This window comes from Salvelinus namaycush, chromosome 20 (genome assembly GCF_016432855.1).
Source record: "Salvelinus namaycush isolate Seneca chromosome 20, SaNama_1.0, whole genome shotgun sequence".
In the NCBI taxonomy this organism is placed as follows: Eukaryota; Metazoa; Chordata; class Actinopteri; order Salmoniformes; family Salmonidae; genus Salvelinus; species Salvelinus namaycush.
Genome location: NC_052326.1, coordinates 55,554,807 through 55,578,549, shown reverse-complemented (window position 1 = coordinate 55,578,549; position 23,743 = coordinate 55,554,807). Strand labels below are relative to the sequence as shown.

The 23,743-nt window shown below is 41.8% G+C and overlaps 1 protein-coding gene across 1 annotated transcript in view; it reads left to right on the top strand.

Annotated features, from left to right (window-relative positions):
• The window catches only part of LOC120064876 (basic proline-rich protein-like), an 86,413-nt gene extending 64,563 nt beyond the window's left edge, over positions 1 to 21,850 (top strand). Inside the window, exons 2-3 of the mRNA XM_039015468.1 lie at positions 21,169 to 21,223; positions 21,456 to 21,850. Coding sequence (XP_038871396.1) covers positions 21,169 to 21,223; positions 21,456 to 21,850 — 450 coding nt within the window. The remainder of the gene's footprint in view (positions 1 to 21,168; positions 21,224 to 21,455) is intronic.
• Positions 21,851 to 23,743: the final 1,893 nt, after the last annotated feature.

The following is a 23,743-nucleotide window of genomic DNA, read 5'->3' as shown; positions in this document are numbered from 1 at the left end:
TGTGACACCGGGCGCTGTAGATGTCCTGAAGGGAAAGTACTGTACGTTTGGCTGACCATATCACCCACTGGAGACCTCTTCGGTTGCGGACGGTGCAGTTGCCGTACCAGGCAGTGATACAGCCCGACACGATGCTCTCAATGGTGCTACTGTAAAAGTTTGTGAGTCTTAGGGGCCAAGCCAAATTTCATCAGTCTCCTGAGGTTAAAGAGGCACTGTTGCTCCTTCACCACACTGTCTTGTGGATGGACCATTTCAGGTTGACATTGGTATGCACGCTGAGGAACGTGAAGCTTTTGATCAGGGCCTAAAAATTTTCTTTTTGGTCCGCCAGCCACTGTGGCAGTTAGACTTCAAAATCAATCGGCCAATCAGCTCCTTAGTTTTGTTGACATTGAGGGAGAGGTTATTGTCCTGGCACCACTCTTTCAGGGCCCTCCTCCCTATAGGTTGTCTCGTCATTGTTGTTAATCAGGCCTACCACCGTTATGTCATCTGCAAACTTAACGATTGAGTTGGAGACATGCATGGCCACGCTGTCATGAGCGAAAAGGGGAAGAGGGGAGGGGAGGGGAGGGGGACAGAGCATGCACCCTTTTGGGCCCCCATTTTGAGGATCAGCATCGCAGAAGTGTTGATGGCTACCTTCACCAACTGGGGTCGGCCATCAGGAAGTCCAGGACCGTTGCACAGTGCAGGGTTCAGAACCAGGGAACCGAGCATAGTGATGAGCTTGGAGGGACTATGTTGTTGAAGGCTACGGTGTAGTCGTTGAACAGCATTCTTACACAGTTAATCCTCTTGTCCAGATAGGATAGGGCAGTGTGCAGTGAGATGGCGATTGCCTCATTCGTAGTTGGGGTGGTATGCAAAATGTAGTATGTCTAGGGTGTCAGGAACAGTGCATTGTGAAAGTATTCACCCCCCTTGGCATATTTCCTATTTTGTTGCCTTTAACCTGGAATTAAAATCGATTTTTGGGGGTTTGTATCATTTGATTTACACAACATGCCTACCACTTTGAAGATGCAAAATATTTTTTATTGTGAAACAAACAAGAAATAAGACAAAAAAACTGAAAACTTAAGAGTGTATAACTGTTCACCCCCCCAAAGTCAATACTTTGTAGAGCCACCTTTTGCAGCAATAACAGCTGCGAGTCTCTTGGGGTATGTCTCTATAAGCTTGGCACATCTAACCACTGGTATTTTTCCCCATTTTTCACGACAAAATTGCTCCAGCTCCTTCAAGTTGGATGGGTTCCACTAGTGTACAGCAATCTTTAAGTCATACAGTACCACAGATTCTCAATTGGATTGAGGTCTGGGCATTGAGTAGGCAATTCCAAGACGTTTAAATGTTCCCCTTAACTCCTTTATGATAGGATGCAGCATTTTCACTTTTGGATGAATTGCGTAGCCATAGTGAACTGCCTCCTACTCTGTCCCAGATGCTAATATATGCATATTATTACTACTATTGGATAAAAAACACTCTGAAGTTTCTAAAACTGTTTGAATGATGTCTGTGAGTATAACAGAACTCATATGGCAGGCAAAAACCTGAGAAAAAAATCCAAACAGGAAGTGAGAATTCTGAGACTGGTCAATGTTCAACTCATCGCCTATTCAATTCCCTGTAAGATATGGATCTGTTTGCACTTCCTACGCCTTCCACTAGATGTCAACAGTCTGTAGAACATGGAATGAAGCCTCTAGTGTGATGTGGGGCCAGGTGGGAAGTGTTTCAGTCATTGGTCTGGCAGAATGCCAGTTCCTGGTCATGCGCATTCCAAACGATATCATCTTGCTTTCCACAACTTCTAGAGACACAAAGGAATTCTCCGGTTGGAACGTTATTGGATAGTTATGATAACAACATCCTGAAGATTGATTCTCTACTTAGTTTGACCAGTTTATTCGACCTGTTATATAACTTTTTGAAGTTTTCGTCCGAGTTTGCCTGCATCTGCACGAGCGTTTGGACATGTGCACTAAACATGCTAGCAAAAGTAGCTACTTAGACATAAGTAATGGACATTATCGAACAAAACAACAATTTATTGTGGAACTAGGATTCCTGGGAGTGCATTCTGATGAAGATGATCAAAGGTAAGGGAATATTTATGATGTAATTTCGTATTTCTGTTGACTCCAAAATGGCGGAGAAATGTTGTTATTTTTGAGCGCCGTCTCAGATTATTGCATGTTTGCTTTTTACGTAAAGTCTTTTTGAAATCTGACACAGCGGTTGCATTAAGAACAAGTGTATCTTTAATTCTATGTAAAACATGAATCTTTCATCAAAGTTTATGATGAGTATTTCTGTTATTTGATGTGGCTCTCTGCAATTTCTCCGGATATTTTGGAGGCATTCCTGAACATGGCCAATGTAAACCAAGATTTGTGGATATAAATATGCATATTATCGAACAAAACATACATGTATTGTATAACATGATGTCCTATGAGTGTCATCTGATGAAGATCATCAAAGGTTAGTGATTCATTTTATCTCTATTTCTGCTTTTTGTGACTACTATCTTTTGCTGGGAAAATGGCTGTGTTTTTCTGTGGCTATGTACTGAGCTAACATAATCGTTTGGTTTGCTTGCGCCGTAAATCCTTTTTGAAATCAGACATGCATGTTGGCTGGATTCACAACATGTGTAGCTTTAATTTGGTGTCTTTCATGTGTGATTTCATGAAAGATTGATTTATATAGTAATATATTTGAATTTGGCGCGCTACATTTTTTCTGGCTTTTGGCCAAGTGGGACGCTACCGTCCCACATATCCCAGAGAAGTTAAACCACTTAAGTGTTACTTTAGCAGTATGCAAAGGGTCATTGTCCTGCTGGAAGGTGAATCTCTGTCCCAGTCTTAAATCTCTGGGAGACTGAAACAGGTTTCCCTCAAGAATTTCCATGTATTTAGCGTCTTCCATCATTCCTTCAATTCTGATCAGTTTCCCAGTCCCTGCCGATGAAAAACATCCCCACAGCATGATACTGGTCCTATGGATACTGCTTCACTTTGTTCTCAGGGTGATGTGAGGTTTTGCGTTTGCGCCAGATATAGCATTTTCCAAGATTTTAGTCTCATCTGACCATCTTCCAAATGTTTGGGGAGTCTCCCACATGCTTTTTGGCGAACACCAAAGGTGTTTTTCTTATTTTTTCTTTAACCTCACTACGCTACTGTCCCACCTCGTCAACAGCCAGTGAAACTGCAGGGCGCCAAATTAAAAACAACAGACTTCCCATTATTAAAATTCCTCAAACATACAAGTATTTTACACAATTTTAAAAGATACACTTGTTGTAAATCCAGCCACAGTGTCCAATTTCAAAAAGGCTTTACGACGAAAGCCCACCAAACGATTATGTTAGGTCAGAGCCAAGTCACAGAAAAACACAACAATTTTTCCAGCCAAAGAGTAGTCACAAAAAAGCAGAAATAGAGATAAAATGAATCACTAACCTTTGATGATTGTCACAATTCGTGTGTATAGGTGGCAGGGAAGTCAGGTGCAGGATAATTAAATTGGTAAAAATGGAGTAATTTAATAAAACAAAACATAACTCCAAAACCATAAATACAAATGAAACAAATTGGGTACGAGGACCCGTCATGCACCAAATACAAACAACACGACACTGAACATAAAACAATCTCTGACAAAGACATGAATGAAGGCTAGAAGACCGGTGACGTCGACCGCCGAGCACCACCCGAACAAGGAGAGGCATCGACTTCGGTAGAAGTCGTGACAATGATCTTCATCAGATGACACTCATAGGACTTCATGTTACACAATACATGTATGTTTTGTTCTGTAAAGTTCATATTTATATCCAAAAATCTCAGTTTACATTGGCGCATGATGTTCAGTAGTTCCAAAACAACAAGTGATTTTGCAGAGAGACAATTTACAGAAAAGATACTACTGTTATGCATGGAATTTTAGATCCACTTCTCCTTAATGCAACCGCTGTGTCAGATTTCAAAAAAAATTACGGAAAAAGCACACCATGCAATAATCTGAGTACAGCGCTCAGAGACCAACACAACCCAAACAGATATCCGCCATGTTGTGTAGTCAACAGAAATATCATTATAAATATTCACTTACCGTTGATGATCTTCATCAGAATGCACTCCCGGGAATCCCAGTTCCACAATATATATTTTTTTTTTAATTTTTAATTTTAAGGGTTGGATCAGCTTAATATTGTGGAAAGAATGTTGCTTCCAATGTAATTGTCTGCATCATTTCCAATCCCCCATATTTTTTGGGTAAATATATCCATACACGCATGCATACATATACACATATATACAGTACATACACATCCTATATAGACATACATACTTTTTTAAAGAATATACCTTATTCCCCGCAAACCCTACCACCGATCCCCCAATTGGAGTAAACTAATAAACACTTCTGCTTTTACCTTCAATTTATAAATCTTATACACATTTTACAGACACAGTCTACTTTACAATAGTTCTCTCTTGTTTGTTCTTATATATTATTATATCCACAATAAATGTTTGTTTTGTTCGATAATGTCCATCATTTATGTCCAAATACCTCCTTTTTGTTGGCGCATTTAGCCTAGTAATCAAAATTCATGAGGCGCAATCACTAGGTGCAGACGAAAAGTGAAAAAGTTCCTTTGCAGTCCGTAGAAACATGTCAAACGATGTATTGAATCAATCTTTAGGATGTTTTTAACATAAATCTTCAATTCTTCAATAATGTTCCAACTGGAGAATTCCTTTGTCTGTAGAATTGCAATGGAACTCAAGCTAACTACCATGTGAACGTGCGTGGCCAGCTCGTGGCTCTCTGGCAGACCTCTGACTCATTCCCCTCTCATTCGCCCCAACTTCACAGTAGAAGCCTCAAACAAGGTTCTAAAGACTGTTGACATCTAGTGGAAGCCTTAGGAAGTGCAATATGACCCCATAGACACTGTGTATTCGATAGGCAAAGAGTTGAAAAACTACAAACCTCAGATTTCCCACTTCCTGGTTGGATTTTTTCTCAGGTTTTTGCCTACCGTATGAGTTCTGTTATACTTACAGACATCATTCAAACAGTTTTAGAAACTTCAGGCTGTTTTCTATCCAAATCTACTTAGTATATGCATATTCTATGCATATTCTTTTTTTTGGCTGAGTAGCAGGCAGTTTATTTTGGGCACGCTTTTGATCCAAAATTCCCAATGCTGCCCCCTACCCTAGTGAATTAAGCAATGGCTTTTTTCTGGCCACTCTTCCGTAAAGGCCACCTCTGTGGTGTGTACAGCTTAAAGTGGTCCTATAGACAGATACTCCAAACTCTGCTGTGGAGCTTTGCAGCTCCTTCAGGGTTGTCTAGGTCTCTTTGTGGCCTCTCTGATTAATGCCCTCCTTGGCTGGTCCATGAGTTTTGGTGGGCGGCCCTCTCTTGGCAGGTTTGTTGTGGTGCCATATTCTTTCCATTTTTAAATAATGGATTTTATGGTGTTCCGTGGGATGTTCAAAGTTCCGGATATTTTTTATAACCCAACCCTCATCTGTACTTTTCCACAACTTTGTCCCTGACCTGTTTGGAGAGCTCCTTGGTCTTCATGGTGCCGCTTGTTTGGTGGTGCCCCTTGCTTAGAGGTGTTGCAAACTATGGGGCCTTTCAGAACAGGTGTATATATACTGAGATCATGTGAAAGATCATGTGAGACTTAGATTGCACACAGGTGGACTTTATTTAACTAATTATGTGACTTCTGAAGGTAATTGGTTGCACCAGATCTTATTTAGGGGCTTCATAGCAAAGGGGGTGAATACATATGCTCGCTCCACTTTTCAGTTTTAGTTTTTTTTGAATTTTTAAAACAAATTAGTATTTTTCATTTGATTTCACCAATTTGGACTATTTTGTGTATGTCCATTACATTAAATCCAAATATAAATCAATTTTAATTACAGGTTGTAATGCAACAAAATAGGAAAAACGTCAAGGGGGATGAAAACTTTTGCAAGGCACTGTATGTTGGAGGTGATATGATAAATCAACCAATCAAACGTATTTATAAAGCCCTTTTTACATCAGCAGATGTCACAAAGTGCTATACAGAAACCCAGACTAAATCCCCAAACAGCAAGCAATGCAAATGTAGAAGCACAGTGGCTAGGAAACACTCCCTAAAAGGCAGGAACCTAGGAAGAAACCTAGAGTGGAACTAGGCTCTGAGGGTTGGCCAGTCCTCTTCTGGCTGTGTCGGATGGCAATAATAAGAGTACTTGGCCATTCAGGCCAGATCATTCTTCAAGATGTTCAAACGTTCGTAGATGACCAGCAGGGTCAAATAATAATCACAGTGGTTGTATAGGGTGCAACAGGTCAGTACCTCAGGAGTAGATGTCAGTTGGCTTTTCATAGCTGAGCATTCAGAGGTCGAGACAGCAGGTGTGGTAGACAGAGTCGAAAATAGCAGGTCAGGGACAAGGTAGCACGTCCGCTGAGCAGGTCAGGGTTCCCTAGCCAAAGGCAGAACAGTTGATTCAGGAGCAGCAGCCCAACCAGGTGGACTGGGGACAGCAAGGAGTCAAGGCAGGTATTCCTGAGGCATGATCCTAGGGCTCAGGTCCTTGGTGAGTGGAGGGAGAGAGGGAGAGAGAGAGAATTAGAGGGAGCATACTTAAATTCACACAGGACAACAGATAAGACAGGAGAATTACACCAGATATAACAGACTGACCCTAGCCCCCCGGTACATAGACTATTGCAGCATAGATACTGGAGACTGAGACAGGGGTGGGTCGGGGGACACTGTGGCCCCGTCCGACAATACCACCGGACAGGGCTAACCAGGCATGATATAACCCCACCCACATTGCCAAAGCACAGCCCCCATCACCACGAGAGGGAGATCAACAGACCACCAACTTACTACCCTGAGAAGATCATGTCTGTGAGACAGCAAGGACAGTTTGTCTCTCCAGTGCCTTGCCATTCACCTTTGCATAGCTGGGCTAGACTACGCTCAATCATAGGACCTACAGAAGAGATGAGTCTTCAGTGAAGACTTAAAGCTCCTAACTGAGTGTGTGTCTCTCACATGGATAGGCAGACCATTCCATAAACATGTAGCTCTACAGGACAAAGCCAATAAGGAGGCCTGCATCTTGTGAAAGTAGCGTACGTGTAGGTATGTACGGCAGGACCAAATCAGAGCCATAGCTACGAGCAAGCACATGTAATGCTTAGTAGATTAGCAGTAAAACCTTGAAATCAGCCCTTGCCTTAACAGGAAGCCAATGTAGAGAGACTAGCACTGCAGTAATATGATCACATTTTTTGGTACTAGTCAGGATTCTAGCAGCCGCGTTTAGCACTAACTTAACCTCTAACACCTCCCAAACCCGGATCCGGGAGCACCCCCATCAGTAGAAAAGCTACTAGCATAGCCTAGCATAGCGTCACAAGTAAATACTAGCATCTAAATATCATTAAATCACAAGTCCAAGACACCAGATGAAAGGTACACATCTTGTGAATCCAGCCATCATTTCTGATTTTTTAAATGGGGAAGACACAATATGTAAATCTATTAGCTAACCACGTTAGCAAAAGACACCACTTTTTTTACTCCACCAGTTTTTTACTCCATCAGTAGCTATCACAAATTCGACCAAATAAAGATATAAATAGCCACTAACCAAGAAACAAATTCATCAGATGACAGTCTGATAACATATTTATTGTATAGCATATGTTTTGTTAGAAAAATTTGCATATTTCAGGTATAAATCATAGTTTACCATTGCAGCCACCATCACAACTCGACTAGAATAACTACAGAGAGCAACGTGTATTAAATAATTACTCTTCATAAAACATTTCTTAAAAATACACAGCGTACAGCAATTGAAAGACACAGATCTTGTGAATCCAGACAATATTTCCGATTTTCTAAGTGTTTTACAGCGAAAACACAATATAGCGTTATATTAGCATACCACAATAGCAAACATCACCCCAGCATTGATTCAAGCCAAACATAGCGATTACGTATAAACCACCAAAAGATATAAATTTTTTCACTAACCTTCTCAGAATTCTTCAGATGACAGTCCTATAACATCATATTACACAATGCATATAGAGTTTGTTCAAAAATGTGCATATTTAGCGACACAAATCGTGGTTATACAATGAGAAAAGTAGCAAAGCTGCCCAGAAAATGGCAGGAGAAATCTTTGAAGAGGCACCTATTCTAATGAGTAACTATTCCAAAACTTGACTAAAAAATACAGGTTGGACAGCAATTGAAAGACAAATTAGTTCTTAATGCAATCGCTGGGTTACATTTTTAAAATTAACGTTACTTCAAGCATACAGCGTGCGCTAAAGCGAGACTGCACCATAATTCATGGCGGAATTATTATCTGACATTTGTCAACATAAGTACGAATTAACAGCATAAAGACTGCTTACTATTAGCTGAGCTTCCATCAGAATCTTGGGCAAGGTGTCCTTTCTCCAGAACAATCGTCTTTGGGTTGAAAGATGTCCTCTTGTCCGGTCGAAATAGCCGCTAATGTTAGCCGCCAACTGGAGAGGTGTCCAACTCGTGAAAGCGCATGGCAAAGAAATCCCAGAAAATCGCAATAAACTGCTATAAACTGCTAAGTCGGTTTAAATTAACTACCTTATGATGTCTTTAACACCTATAACGAATAAAAACATGACCGGAGATATAGAACTACTAAAACGAAAGCGTTTGCAGGACGCCATTGTGATGTCTTCATGCGTCAAGCGCACCGTTGAAAAGGACGGTACTTCCGTTCCGCGGTCTATATATAGGGCCCAGATTGCGCAATCCACTCCATTCAAATTCTCCCCGCTTACTGACATCTAGAGGAAGACGTATGCAGTGCATGTAGCCCGATGGCTTACATGGGGACTTGTAAACTAGCCTCAGAACAGGGACCTCGATTTCTGAAATCTCACTCCCTGACAGGAAATGTGCTGCAGAATGAGTTCTGTTTCACTCAGAGAAATAATTCAAACGGTTTTAGAAACTAGAGAGTGTTTTCTATCCAATAGTAATAATAATATGCATATTGTACGAGCAAGAATTGAATACGAGGCAGTTTAATTTGGGAACTCATTTTAACAAAGTCGAAATGGCGCCCCCATAGGCTCAAGAAGTTAATTTTATTTAGTGCTTTATCCGGGTAACCGGAGAGTAGAGCATTGCAGTAGTCTAATCTAAAAGTGACAAAAGCATGGATTAGCTTTTCTGCATCCTTTTTGGACAAAAAGTTTCAGATTTTTTGCAATGTTAAGAAGATGAAATACAGCTGTCCCTTAAATATTCTTTATATGTTCGTCAAAAGAGAGATCAGGGTCCAGAGTAACGTCGAGGTCCTTCACAGTCTTATTTGAGACGACTATACAACCATCAAGATTAATTGTCAGATCCAGAAGCAGATCTCTTTGTTTTTTGGGGCCTATAACTAGCATCTCTGTTTTGTTTGAGTTTAAAAGTAAAACAGTGGTTCTTCCTGTAAAAGTTGCATCTTACTGCAGCACACCTTGCAGGCTGCCACAGAATTATATGGCACGTTATTTAATTTTCAGCCATTTTTACCATTAATGCTAGTTAGTACTAGTTTGACCACCAGAGGGCATCTTTGATACGCATTTGATAGCCTACAATATTAGCTGTACTAGAGAATTTAAACTTTGTACGAACATAGTTTTTGGGATTGATTTTAAGAAATGTTGCTTTATTAATTTGATTAATATTATAGTGTTTAATTTCCCCCAAAAAAGAAAAAAATAATGCCTCAGTTAGGAAAACATGGCGCTGTACAACGTGACGGTCGGGAGTAGGCAACAGTACTAAGAGTGTACATTTCCACACCCTAATTTTCTAATTCGAGTCTAACCAATACCCAAACGAAGATTCAGTGAAAATAAAAGTCTTATTGATTTTAGTGTTGAACATTACTCAACACTAGCGAGACTCATGTCACCTACGGTAGGCCTACAGTATATCTAAAAAATGTTTCAATGACGTGACACTCCACCAATAATTAGATTTAGAGGATTGGAGGATTCTAAATTCATATCTAAGCGTCATGTTAGGGCAAATCTGATCTGTGAGAATATCTAAGACACTTTTATATAATTCTAAATTAATTATTAATAATAATATTCACTTTGTTTAAAAAATAATGATATATTGGAGACTATTTCATTTTCAGATAACCTAAAGTGTGCGAGAAAAAGGCAAATCTTGAACATGGGGTGAGACATTCTTAATAATTTGTAAATAAAGCCTGTTTGTTATTTAGAATTATTTATTTCTATTTTTAGAGGGAGCGAAACCAAAAGCCCTCGCTTCATGGGTCTCCTTGTCGTGGCCGGCACGGGTATCGAACCAGCATCTGTAATAACGCAGTTTGCACTGCGATGCAGAGTCTTAGTCCTCTGCACCTCACGGGAGGCCCCATCCACAAAGTTTTTAATGCTGATCAATTGCCTTGCACAAAGTATCAAACTACAGAGATGTGTTGGCAAGAGTCTATTGTCCTGCTAATAGCCCATACTTCGTGTCCAGGTCAAGGTAAACAATACATTTCTTTATTAACCCTTGTGTTGTCTTCAGGGTCAAAAATGACCCGCCACTACGTTGAACAGCAGAGAAAACCCCCTAAATTATATATTTTTAACTTTAAATCTGAGGACTTTTCCTAGATTGACCCCAATATTAGAAAAAGTGAAACATTGCATGTGTTCATATTTCTATGAAAGCTGTACACCACCAGGGTACAAAGATTGTCTTAGGGTCATTTTTGACCATGCAGTTATAAGATAATGTACACACCAGAAAACCACAAAGACACACGCACACACACACACACACACACACACACACACACACACACACACACACACACACACACACACACACACACACACACACACACACACACACACACACACACACACACACACACACACACACACACACAAACACAATTGGAAATGTAGATTGAACTCAGACAAAACTAAAACATTATTGTGCATGTGCAGCATCTTCCCTCCATGACCCCACACATGACTCAAGTTCACAGACAAAATAAAAAACTATTTCAGACAAAATAAACAACATTTCAGACAAAATACACATTTCTTGAAAGCATTGTTTACTAAAGGAGAATGCAGTCAGAGGCTATAAAGGTTGTGCAGATGTCAGTCCTCTCTTTGTTGAAGCCATAAGTGCACGTTTCAGTGCCCAGCAGGTTGTAGATCAGATTTTTTCAGATTTCCAGGAGGAACCAGAGAACAATGATTTAGAAGAGGAGGAGGCATGTGAAGAAGAAGATGGGGAAGAATACAACCCAGAGCACGATACATCATCTTCAGATGAAGAAGAAATCCCCCAAGCTGAAAGAGAGACATGTTTGTCAACAAAGAACAGCAAAATAACATGGTCCTTGTCACCATATGACAACCAGGACAAGATGGCATCACAAAATGTCATAAGTATGACCCCAGGGCCCACAAGACATGCAGTTGCCCATGCCCAGGACATCGCCTCAACATTCTACATGTTCATCACACCAGCCATCGAAAAAATCATCCTGGAGTTGACAAATTTGGAGGGTTTCCTTAAATATGGAGACAACTGGAAAAGAAGGTCCCGAGGCGAGGCTACATGTAGTCTCTGGGATGCAGAGAGTGGAAGGGCGATTTTCCGTGCCACGATGCCACTGAAAGTCTTTCACACTTTCTCAAGAATGCTACGATTTGATGATAACCATGAGTCAAGACCTGTGAGAGACAAACTGGCGGCCATAAGAGAGGTCTGGGAGAAGTGGGTAGAGCGTCTGCCATACCTCTACAACCCTGGGCCTGAAGTAACAGTGGATGAGAAACTGATTCCATTCAGAGGTACATTTTTGTTTCATATCTGTAATGTAAAAGATTTTCACTGTTAATTGTATTGTGCATTGCTGTAATATCATTGATTTATGTGACGCTTGGAAGAAAATGTGAATCTTATCTGCCGTGACTAGAAGGACTGATAGGAATTCAGGGATCTCCTTGAGGAACGCTGTATATGGCCCAGGAGGCCTGTAAACAGTAGCTGTAACGTCCGCTTCCAACTCACACTCAAACACGTAGAGCCCCTGAACGCAGCTCACTTTCCAGCCCACTTTTCAACTCACACTCTCAAACACATAGATCCCCTGAACGCAGCTCACTCTCCAGATCCCAATCACCTGAATTCTGATCACCTGTTCACACACCTGTATGTTATTATCACACACTATTTAGTTCAGCTATTTGCACCCCATCACTGTGAGGTATTGTTTGTTTTGTGTCACACGTCTTTCAGAGCGCTGTTTTTCCCGTCATTTACTCCTCCCGTGTATGATAGTTTTTGCCCGCCTCACTAACGACGCCTATTTCCTGCCTGTACTTTAGTCTATCAGATTTCCTGTTATCAACCGATTGCCTGATCTCCCGGTCGACGTTACTAGCCTTTTCCCTGCCTATACTGTTGCATGTTTGGACCCCCTGTGTATGACCTTCTGCCTGCCCCTGGACCCAGCTACCTGCCTCCTCCTGTGGTCCTTTACGGATGAACACCTGCTGAGCCCTGCGCTTGAAACCAGCTCTCTGTCTCCCATCGTGTTCATTACAGTAGCTATAAAAAGTGATTTAGGCTGCATAGATTTCATGACTAGAAGCTCAAAAGACGAAAACATAGTCGTTATTTATTTTATTTGCTGTCATAAATGTTAGCAACGCCTTTGCAGAAGGCGCGGGGGATATGGTCACTAGGGTAACCAGGAGGAAAGGCCTCATTTAACACAGTAAATTCATCAGGCTTGAGCCTATGTTTCAGTCCAATCACATCAAGATTATGATCAGTGATTATTTCATTGACTATCACTGCCTTGGAAGTGAGGGATCCTACATTAAGTTACCCTATTTTGAGATGTGATATATCACAATCTCTTTCAATAATGACAGGAGTGGAGGATGTCTTTGTTCCAGTGAGATTGCTAGGACAAACACCGCCATGTTTAACTCAACCTAGATCGAGGAACAGATACGGTCTCAATGGGGATAGCTGAGCTGACTACACTGACTGTGCTAGTGGCAGACTCCAATAAGCTGGCAGGCTGGCTAACAGCATGCTGCTTGGCCTGCACTCTACCTCATTGTGGAGCTTGAGGAGTTGGAGCCCTGTTTATGTTCATAGATAAGATGAACACTCCTCGGCAGGCCAGGCTTGGTCCTGTTTGTGGGTGAGTCCCAGAAAGAGGGCCAATTATCAAGAAATTCTATCTTTAGGGAGAGGTAGAAAACAATTTTCAACCCTATACTCTTTAAACTCGCAAGTTTTAGCCTTAGCCAGCACTATCTTCAGATTAGCCTTTGCGTCGGTAGCCCAGCCCCCTTGTTAACAGTGTATGATCGCTGGATGATTATTTTTAAGTCTAATATTGCGGATAATAGAGGTGCAAATGACTATGGTTTTCAATTTGTCATAGCTAATGTTGTGAGGCTTCGGCTGTTCAGACCCCGTAACATGTGGAGGAGAGATCTGAGAAGGCTCGATCTCTGACTCTGACTCGTTGCTTAATTGGGAGAACCAGTTGAAAGTTTCTGTCGGCTGAATGAGTGACAGCATTTGAGCATGCCGACAGCATTTGTTTCCAGAAGCCTTGAAAAACATTGTCCGGCTGTGGGAACTTTGAGGGGTGATTTACTGTACTTACTAGTGGCACGGACGCAGTTTCATCCTTTCCTACACTAAAATTGCCCTTGCATCTTACAACATGGCTATCCTCACTATAAGGCGATAGTTCTCCTGTATAGTCTGAGTACAGCGACTGCAATTGAATAGCATAGTGTTAACCTCTAATTCCTCCCAATCCCGGATCCGGGAGCACCCCCATCAGTAAAAAAGCTGACTAGCATAGCCTAGCATAGCGTCACAAGTAAATACTAGCATCTAAATATCATTAAATCACAAGTCCAAGACACCAGATGAAAGATACACATCTTGTGAATCCAGCCATCATTTCTGATTTTTAAAATGTTTTACAGGGAAGACACAATATGTAAATCTATTAGCTAACCACGTTAGCAAAAGACACCACTTTTTTTACTCCACCATTTTTTTCCTGCATAGGTAGCTATCACAAATTCGACCAAATAAAGATATAAATAGCCACTAACCAAGAAACAACTTCATCAGATGACAGTCTGATAACATATTTATTGTATAGCATATGTTTTGTTAGAAAAATGTGCATATTTCAGGTATAAATCATAGTTTACCATTGCAGCCACCATCACAACTCTCACCAAAGCGACTAGAATAACTACAGAGAGCAACGTGAATTACCTAAATACTCATCATAAAACATTTCTGAAAAATACACAGCGTACAGCAAATGAAAGACAAACATCTTGTGAATCCAGCCAATATTTCAGATTTTTTAAGTGTTTTACAGCGAAAACACAATATAGCATTATATTAGCTTACCACAATAGCAAACCACACAACAGCATTGATTCAAGCCAAAAATAGCAATAACGTATAACCCAGCAAAATATATTAATTTTTTCACTGACCTGCTCAGAATTCTTCAGATGACAGTCCTATAACATCATATTACACAATACATATAGAGTTTGTTCGAAAATGTGCATATTTAGCGGCACAAATCGTGGTTATACAATGAGAAAAATAGCCAAGCTGCAAAGAAAATGTCAGGAGAAATCTTGGGAGAGGCACCTATTCTAATCGATAACTAATCATAAACTTGACTAAAAAATACAGGTTGGACAGCAAATGAAAGATACATTAGTTCTTAATGCAATCGCTGTGTCACATTTTTTAAATTAACGTTACTACGACATACAGCGTGCGTTAAAGCGAGACCGCACAGAAATTAATGGCGAATTATGCATTTTACATTTTTCAACAGAACAACGAATTAACAGCATAAATAGTTCTTACTTTTTTGATGTGCTTCCATCAGAATCTTGGGAAAGTTGTCCTTTGTCCAAAAGAATCGTTGCTCGGTTGTAGAATGTAGTCTTCAACGTTGCAATTAGCAGTAAACATTAGCCATGTGGGCCAGACATCACCAACTCCCTAGAACGCAACACTAATAAATATCCGAAAATCGCAATATACTGACATAAACTGATATCACTCGGTTTAAAATAACAACATTATGATGTCTTTAACAGCTATATCGAATAAAAACAGAGCCGGATATATCTAAGAGCTATAACCGGAGCTTTCTACTACGACATGCCAAGGTCCTTCCTGCGTCATATTTAAGAAACTGTGTTTTCTATCCAAATCTACTAATAATATGCATATCCTAACCTCTGGGCCTGAGTAGCAGGCAGTTTACTCTGGGCACGCTTTTCATCCGGACGTGAAAATACTGCCCCCTACACCAGTGAGGTTAACAAGAAATTTGTAAAGTGGTTGACAAATTAGTTTTAATGACTCCAATTTATATGAGAAGAAGTTGGTGAACCAGGTGAGGCAGACAATAGAGAGACAAAGCATATCGAGTCTGCCGATAAGAATGCGGTGATTGACAGAGTTGAAAGCCTTGGCCAAGTCGATGAAGACGGCTGCACATTACTGTATTTTATTGATGGCGGTTATGATACCGTTTAGGACCTTGAGCGTGTCCGAGCTGCACCCATGACCATCTCGGAAACCAGATTGCATAGTGATTGCATAAAGAATATGGCACCACAACAAACCTGCCAAGTGAGGGCCGCCCACCAAAACTCATGGACCAGGCAAGGAGGGCATTAACCAGAGAGGCAAAAAAGAGACCAAAGACAACCCTGAAGGAGCTGCAAATCTCCACAGCGGACATTGGAGTATCTGTGTAACGGCAGTCTACGTCGTCCTCCTCCTCAGACGAGGAGAGGCGAGAAGGATCAGAGGACCAATGTGCAGCGTGGTAATTAGACATAATGAATTTAATCAAACAAAACAAGACACTATACAAAATGACAAAACAAACTAACCGTCACAGTCCCGTGTAGCACCAACACTGACACAGGAACAATCACCCACAAACAAACAGTGAGAACAGCCTACCTTAATATGGTTCTCAATCAGAGGAAAAACACCTGCCTCTAATTGAGAACCATATCAGGCAACACATTTAACCCAACATAGAAACAGACAAACTAGACACACAACATAGAATTCCCACCCAGCTCACGTCCTGACCAACACTAAACAAGCAAAACACATAAGAACTCTGGTCAGGACGTTACAATCTGTCATAGAACCACTTTAAGCCGTACCCTCCACAGAGCTGGGCTTTACAAAAGAGTGGCCAGAAAAAAGCCATTGCTTAGAGAAAAAAATAAGCAAACCCGTTTGGTGTTCGCCAAAAGAGCTGGGCTTTACAAAAGAGTGGCCAGAAAAAAGCCATTGCTTAGAGAAAAAAATAAGCAAACCCGTTTGGTGTTCGCCAAAAGAGCTGGGCTTTACAAAAGAGTGGCCAGAAAAAAGCCATTGCTTAGAGAAAAAAATAAGCAAACCCGTTTGGTGTTCGCCAAAAGTGTGGGAGACTCCCCAAACATATGGAAGAAGGTACTCTGGTCAGATGAGACTAAAATTTAGCTTTTTGGCCATAAAAAAAAACGCTACATCTGGCGCAAACCCAACACCTCTCATCACCCCAGGAACACCATCCCCAAAGTGAAGCATGGTTGTTGCAGCATCATATGGTGGTTGCAGCATCATGCTGTGGGGATGTTTTTCTTCAGCGGGGACTGGGAAACTGGTCAGAGTTGAAGGAATGATGGATGGCACTAAATACAGGGAAATTCTTGAGGGAAACCTGTTTCAGTCTTCCAGAGATTTGAGACTGGGACAGAGGTTCACCTTCCAGCAGGACAATGGCCCAAAGCATACTGCTAAAGCAACACTTGAGTGGTTTAATAAGAGGAAACATTTAAATGGCCTAGTCAAAGCCCACATCTCAATCCAATTGAAAATCTGTGGTATGACGTAAAATTGCTGTACACCACCGGAACCCATCCAACTTGAAGGAGCTGGAGCAGTTTTGCCTTGAAGAATGGGCAAGAATCCCAGTGGCTTGATGTGCCAAGCTTATAGAGACAAACCCCAAGAGACTTGCAGATGTAATTGCTGCAAAAGGTGTCTCTACAAAGTATTTACTTTTGGGGTGTGAACAGTTATGCACGTTCGTTTCACAAGAAAACATATTTTGCATCTTCAAAGTGGTAGGCATGTTATGTAAATGAAATGATACAAACCCCCAAAAAATCCATTTGAATTCCAGGTTGGGGTGGGGGGGGTCGAAGAAAGGATCCAACTCAGGAAAGATGCATTTTTGGTTGAAATACTGTTGAGTGACCACTGATTTGCTGAAGGGAGAGGGGGGGCCTTGCATTCGATGCAAAGTTATTTTGAGCTGTACATACGGTAATAATACACGAAACATAGTGAACAAATGATGTAAGCAATACTGCAATGTTGGCTAGGAGCTAGGGACACGGCGACCATGTCTGTCGGTGCGATCTTGTAGCATACGGGGTACACTGTCTGTGTGTTCCTCTGTCTGTGTGTGTGTTTTCCTCTTTGTGTGCGTGTGTGTGTGAGTGACATTTACAGTACATAACACCTCACTCCCCAGCTACTACAATGTTTAGTTAACCTGTCTTCCATCCTTTCTCCTCTCTCTTTAAGCCACAGCATGAATAAGTAAATACCTGCTAAATCCTACACTCCATGGTAATTTAAAGCACCTAGGGCATATTGCATTTCCAGGGAAGTTCGATAATTTTTGCAAATCCAGCTTTAGGCTGATCAACAATCTAAAAAACCTCATAACACAAAACTGTTGCCATCAGCACAAACTACCGGGGAGGTTAGTCTCAACAATACATACAGACACACACACACACACACACACACACACACACACACACACACACACACACACACACACACACACACACACACACACACACACACACACACACACACACACACACACACACACACACACACACACACACACACGCACTCACCTTTGCCCCAGAGGTGATACAAGTCAGTATTCTCTTTTCTAACCCAGGTGATACAAGTCAGTATTCTCTTTTCTAACCCAGGTCACCCAGGTGATACAAGTCAGTATTCTCTTTTCTAACTGTTACGGGATTTTTGTGTTTAATGACTAAAATATGTATACATGTGACTGAATTATAACTAAACAGAATACTATTACTATATTACTATAAGAATGCATCTTATTATAATCATAATGTTGAATGTTATGTGTTCCTTGTTAGAAAGAATGGGTTTATCTTCAGACAGGCTAGAATGATGTCTCTACCCAGGGAGGGGAAAGACCTTGGGTTGGTTGCAGATAGTTTAACAGGTGGCAGACAGTAATGAGAACTCTAACTATACTGCCATTGTATCCGAGAGGAGGATGGACATTAAAACCTATGACATCATCTTTATTATATAACCTGATGTAAAATGTATTATGATCAGTACTCTCGAGAAAAAACGCTATTGATTGATTGATTTTAAGACTGGTTTCTGCCCATTTTATGCTGATAAGTATCTTACAAATTCTTATGTATGGGCAGAGTGTTTTTAATTGAATTGGTTGATAAACATAGGAATAAAATTCCTTTAACACTAACCCAGGTCACCCAGGTGATACAAGTCAGTATTCTCTTTTCTAACCCAGGTCACCCAGGTGATACAAGTCAGTATTCTCTTTTCTAACCCAGGTCACCCAGGTGATACAAGTCAGTATTCTCTTTTCTAACCCAGGTCACCCAGGTGATACAAGTCAGTATTCTCTTTTCTAACCCAGGTCACCCAGGTGATACAAGTCAGTATTCTCTTTTCTAACCCAGGTCACCCAGGTGATACAAGTCAGTATTCTCTTTTCTAACCCAGGTCACCCAGGTGATACAAGTCAGTATTCTCTTTTCTAACCCAGGTCACCCAGGTGATACAAGTCAGTATTCTCTTTTCTAACCCAGGTCACCCAGGTGATACAAGTCAGTATTCTCTTTTCTAACCCAGGTCACCCAGGTGATACAAGTCAGTATTCTCTTTTCTAACCCAGGTCACCCAGGTGATACAAGTCAGTATTCTCTTTTCTAACCCAGGTCACCCAGGTGATACAAGTCAGTATTCTCTTTTCTAACCCAGGTCACCCAGGTGATACAAGTCAGTATTCTCTTTTCTAACCCAGGTCACCCAGGTGATACAAGTCAGTATTCTCTTTTCTAACCCAGGTCACCCAGGTGATACAAGTCAGTATTCTCTTTTCTAACCCAGGTCACCCAGGTGATACAAGTCAGTATTCTCTTTTCTAACCCAGGTCACCCAGGTGATACAAGTCAGTATTCTCTTTTCTAACCCAGGTCACCCAGGTGATACAAGTCAGTATTCTCTTTTCTAACCCAGGTCACCCAGGTGATACAAGTCAGTATTCTCTTTTCTAACCCAGGTCACCCAGGTGATACAAGTCAGTATTCTCTTTTCTAACCCAGGTCACCCAGGTGATACAAGTCAGTATTCTCTCTTCTAACCCAGGTCACCCAGGTGATACAAGTCAGAATTCTCTCTTCTAACCCAGGTCACCCAGGTGATACAAGTCAATATTCTCTTTTCTAACCCAGGTCACCCAGGTGATACAAGTCAATATTCTCTTCTAACCCAGGTCACCCAGGTGATACAAGTCAGTATTCTCTCTTCTAACCCAGGTCACCCAGGTGATACAAGTCAGTATTCTCTTTTCTAAACCAGGTCACCCAGGTGATACAAGTCAGTATTCTCTTTTCTAACCCAGGTCACCCAGGTGATACAAGTCAGTATTCTCTCTTCTAACCCAGGTCACCCAGGTGATACAAGTCAGTATTCTCTTTTCTAACCCAGGTCACCCAGGTGATACAAGTCAGTATTCTATTTTCTAACCCAGGTCACCCAGGTGATACAAGTCAGTATTCTATTTTCTAACCCAGGTCACCCAGGTGATACAAGTCAGTATTCTCTTTTCTAACCCAGGTCACCCAGGTGATACAAGTCAATATTCTCTTTTCTAACCCAGGTCACCCAGGTGATACAAGTCAATATTCAAAGTCCATCCATGTGTAAGGATGTTGGGTGATGATGTGGAAACTGGCCACTAAGGGAAACAGCGAGTGCTGTTATCTTTAGGTAGGTTTTGGCTTTGCTAGGGTGTTGTGGACATTGATGGAACATGGGCATAAGCATATGCCTCTGATACCAAAGGTCGCAAATTCAAATCAAGCAATGGAAAGCTGTTTTTGAGATTTTTGTTTTAAAGCCTATCCCAAACCTTAACCCTTAAATTAACCATTCATAACCCTATCCCAAACCTTAACCCTTAAATTAACCATTCATAACCCTTTCCCAAACCTTAACCCGTACCTTAACCATTCAGAGTTAATGCCTAACCTTACGAGTTCATGCCTAACTTTAAACTAAAAAAAAAAAAAAAAATGTTAACATTTTGCAACAACTTTGAAACGTTTGAGAAACATGGATGGACATCTAATTCTGCCGTGAGACTGTGAGAGCTAGTTGACTTTTCCCTCCATCGGGGGATGGTGTTGTGTTTAGCAAAAAAACCTGCCAACCAGGAATCAATTACCTGACATTTCCACAACCACAACCCCTGCAGTGGTTGTCTGAGAAGAAAGGCCTCCATCCGACTAACAAGGAGAGAAATAGGGCATGTTACACAAACACACACACACACACACACACACACACACACACACACACACACACACACACACACACACACACACACACACACACACACACACACACACACACACACACACACACACACACACACACACACACACACACACACACACACACACCACAGTGCTGAAAGAGCAGAACCCCAGGAGAGCTCTGAGTGAAAGGGTGAAAGGGTTTGAGAAAAACAGCTGTAGCCAACAGACACAGTGGTTTGGTAAAGTTAGCGTTGAAAGGGGCAACATGCAGTGCTTTACCTTCCAGAATGTGTGCCCCCATTTGACCTTTCGGTTGTTAATTAGGCACATGCTGAGTCCATGCAGAGTTCCCAGTCAGAGATTACTTTTAGTTGTAAAGGTGAGACTCCAGTGTGCTCTTGTTCTGTATCAGTCGTTGGCTAGTCATAGTGAGACGCGGACCAAGACACAGACATACAAACATATACCTTGCTCGGACCGTGATAGCCTCCCAGTCACCCTGAGAGCAGTTACAGTTGTGAAATGGGCAGTGTGTTTGCGCATACGTTTTCACACTAGTAATCCTGTGCATGCTGGGAAGCCAGCCCTGGAGCAGTGCTGAAGGCCAAAAGAGCTTTACACTGGCGATTACAAACACCTGGCCATCAAACCCCCGGCCTTCAAACCCCCGGCCTTCAAACCCCCGGCCTTCAAACCCCCGGCCATCAAACCCCCGGCCATCAAACCCCCGGCCTTCAAACCCCCGGCCATCAATCACCCGGCCTTCAAACCCCCGGTCATTAAAACCCCGGCCTTCAATCACCCGGCCATCAAACCCCTGGCCATCAAACCCCTGGCCATCAAACCCCCGGCCATTAAACTCCCGACCTTCAAACCCCTGGCCATCAAACACCCGGCTATTAAACCCCCGGACATTAAACACCCGGCCATCGTTCTCATCAGACATAGCTTTCCGCTGAGACTAGTCAATAGACTATGTGTGACACACATAAACACACAAGCATGAACACCCATAGAATAAACAGGCAGCTTCAGGTCTGATGTGGTCACGGATATTTTGGGTTTTGTCACCCATTGTCTGCTGCTATTAAATGGTATGTGAGGGTGTATTATCAGCCGGGTTTAATGAGACATACCGATGTGTGATGGAAATATCAGGGTTTATTGGGACCCAGACCGATGTGTGATGGAACTATCAGGGTTTAATGGGACTCGGACCGATGTGTGATGGAACTATCAGGGTTTATTGTGACTCTGACTGATGGAACGATCAAACAGACACCATCAATAAAATACAAAGTAGTGCAGTTCTTCGGAATCTCAGGCTAATCTAAAAATGACTGAACATCCTGGGCCAGATTTGTCAGAAAAATGTTAATCGTAGAAAGCTATTTCAATGGAGATCTTTGTCTGGGAGGTGGGAGAGAAATACAATTCACACAATGATAAAAAACTGCTGTCCTGCCAGAGCCATTACATGTGATCTGCATTGGACTGGGACACATCACAGCCTGGTGTTTGGTCCATGTCCTGTGAGAATGTTTCTGGGGGAGTTAACAGTTAGTCGTGGTGCTCTGTGTGTGAGTGCTGGCCTGTCTCCTGTTAGAAGGATTCTGGAAGGAGTTAGACAGTCCTTCAGAAGCCAACATCCGGCTGTGTGGCTTTGCCTCCCGTACTGTGATTATGTGTGTGTGTGTGTGTGTGTGTGTGTGGTGTGTGTGTGTGTGTGTGTGGGTCTCATCCTCTGAGCAGAGCTGGGTAAACACAGCAGATTACATGGTGAGAAGACAAGATGGACAGACCACACCACACTGGTCCTGCCTGGAAGCAGCTGAATCGGAAGAGAGGAGAGATCATGGATGGACAGAACACACCACACTCGTCCTGCCTGGAAGCAGCTGAACACTCACAGATGTGAAAACTATATCCGAAATTAACACCAGCGACAATTAAACTGTTACGAAACCAATTAACTAGTCTTCTAATATTGTTGCAGACACTATGTCTAGTGGTCTTAGACCTAGTTAACTGGTCTGTAACCTGATTTAAGATGCACATTTACAGTATGTAAGAAATCAGCATGAGGATAATCTTGTATCAGAGTATGTGAGTGGTATTGAGCTGTTGGAAATTCCGCTCATTGGTGATTTTGCACTGCTCCGGCAATCCATGTCCTACTCGTTCAAAGGCAGAAAAACATTACAATAAATGCTGCCGCTCTAAATTCACCCCATTTCATTAAAATCACAATTTAACCAACACCCATCTATTTTTGTGACTACCTGGATCTACCATTTTGTTTTTAAGTATTGAAACCAAACCATATGATTTGAATGAAAAGTATTTTCATGAAAATGTGACTTTACAAAGCGCTCATTATTTCAAATGGGCTACATGTCATATTAAACAGCATATAAACACTAAATAGGTCAGGAGCCAGACAGGGAGCTAAATAATGAATTATTTAGGCTATATGATTTCAAGGCTGCAGCAAATAAAGAAATACATTGAAGCATTTGCGAGTGCGACACAATAGCCTGGCAGGTACATTAAGCGCTTATGACGTATACGCTGGGAGACGGAAAGCAGGTGCAGGTGGTGAGTTGAATAATAAACAGAACAATAACAAGAAACACGAGTAGCGTACAGACATGAAAGACAGTCAATACTGCCTGGGGAATGAACCTAAGGGACAGCCAGACTAAAGGGGAGGTAATGGAGTACAGGTGTGCCTATTGATGAAGTGCAGGTGCGCGTAATGATGGGTGACAGGTGCGCGTAATGATGGGTGACAGGACCGGTGGTTAGTAAACCAGCGTTGTCGGTGACGAGGGCCAGTCTGGGAAGCGAAGATGGAAATCACGGATGATGTTGGGATCCAGAATGTCCTCCACCGGAA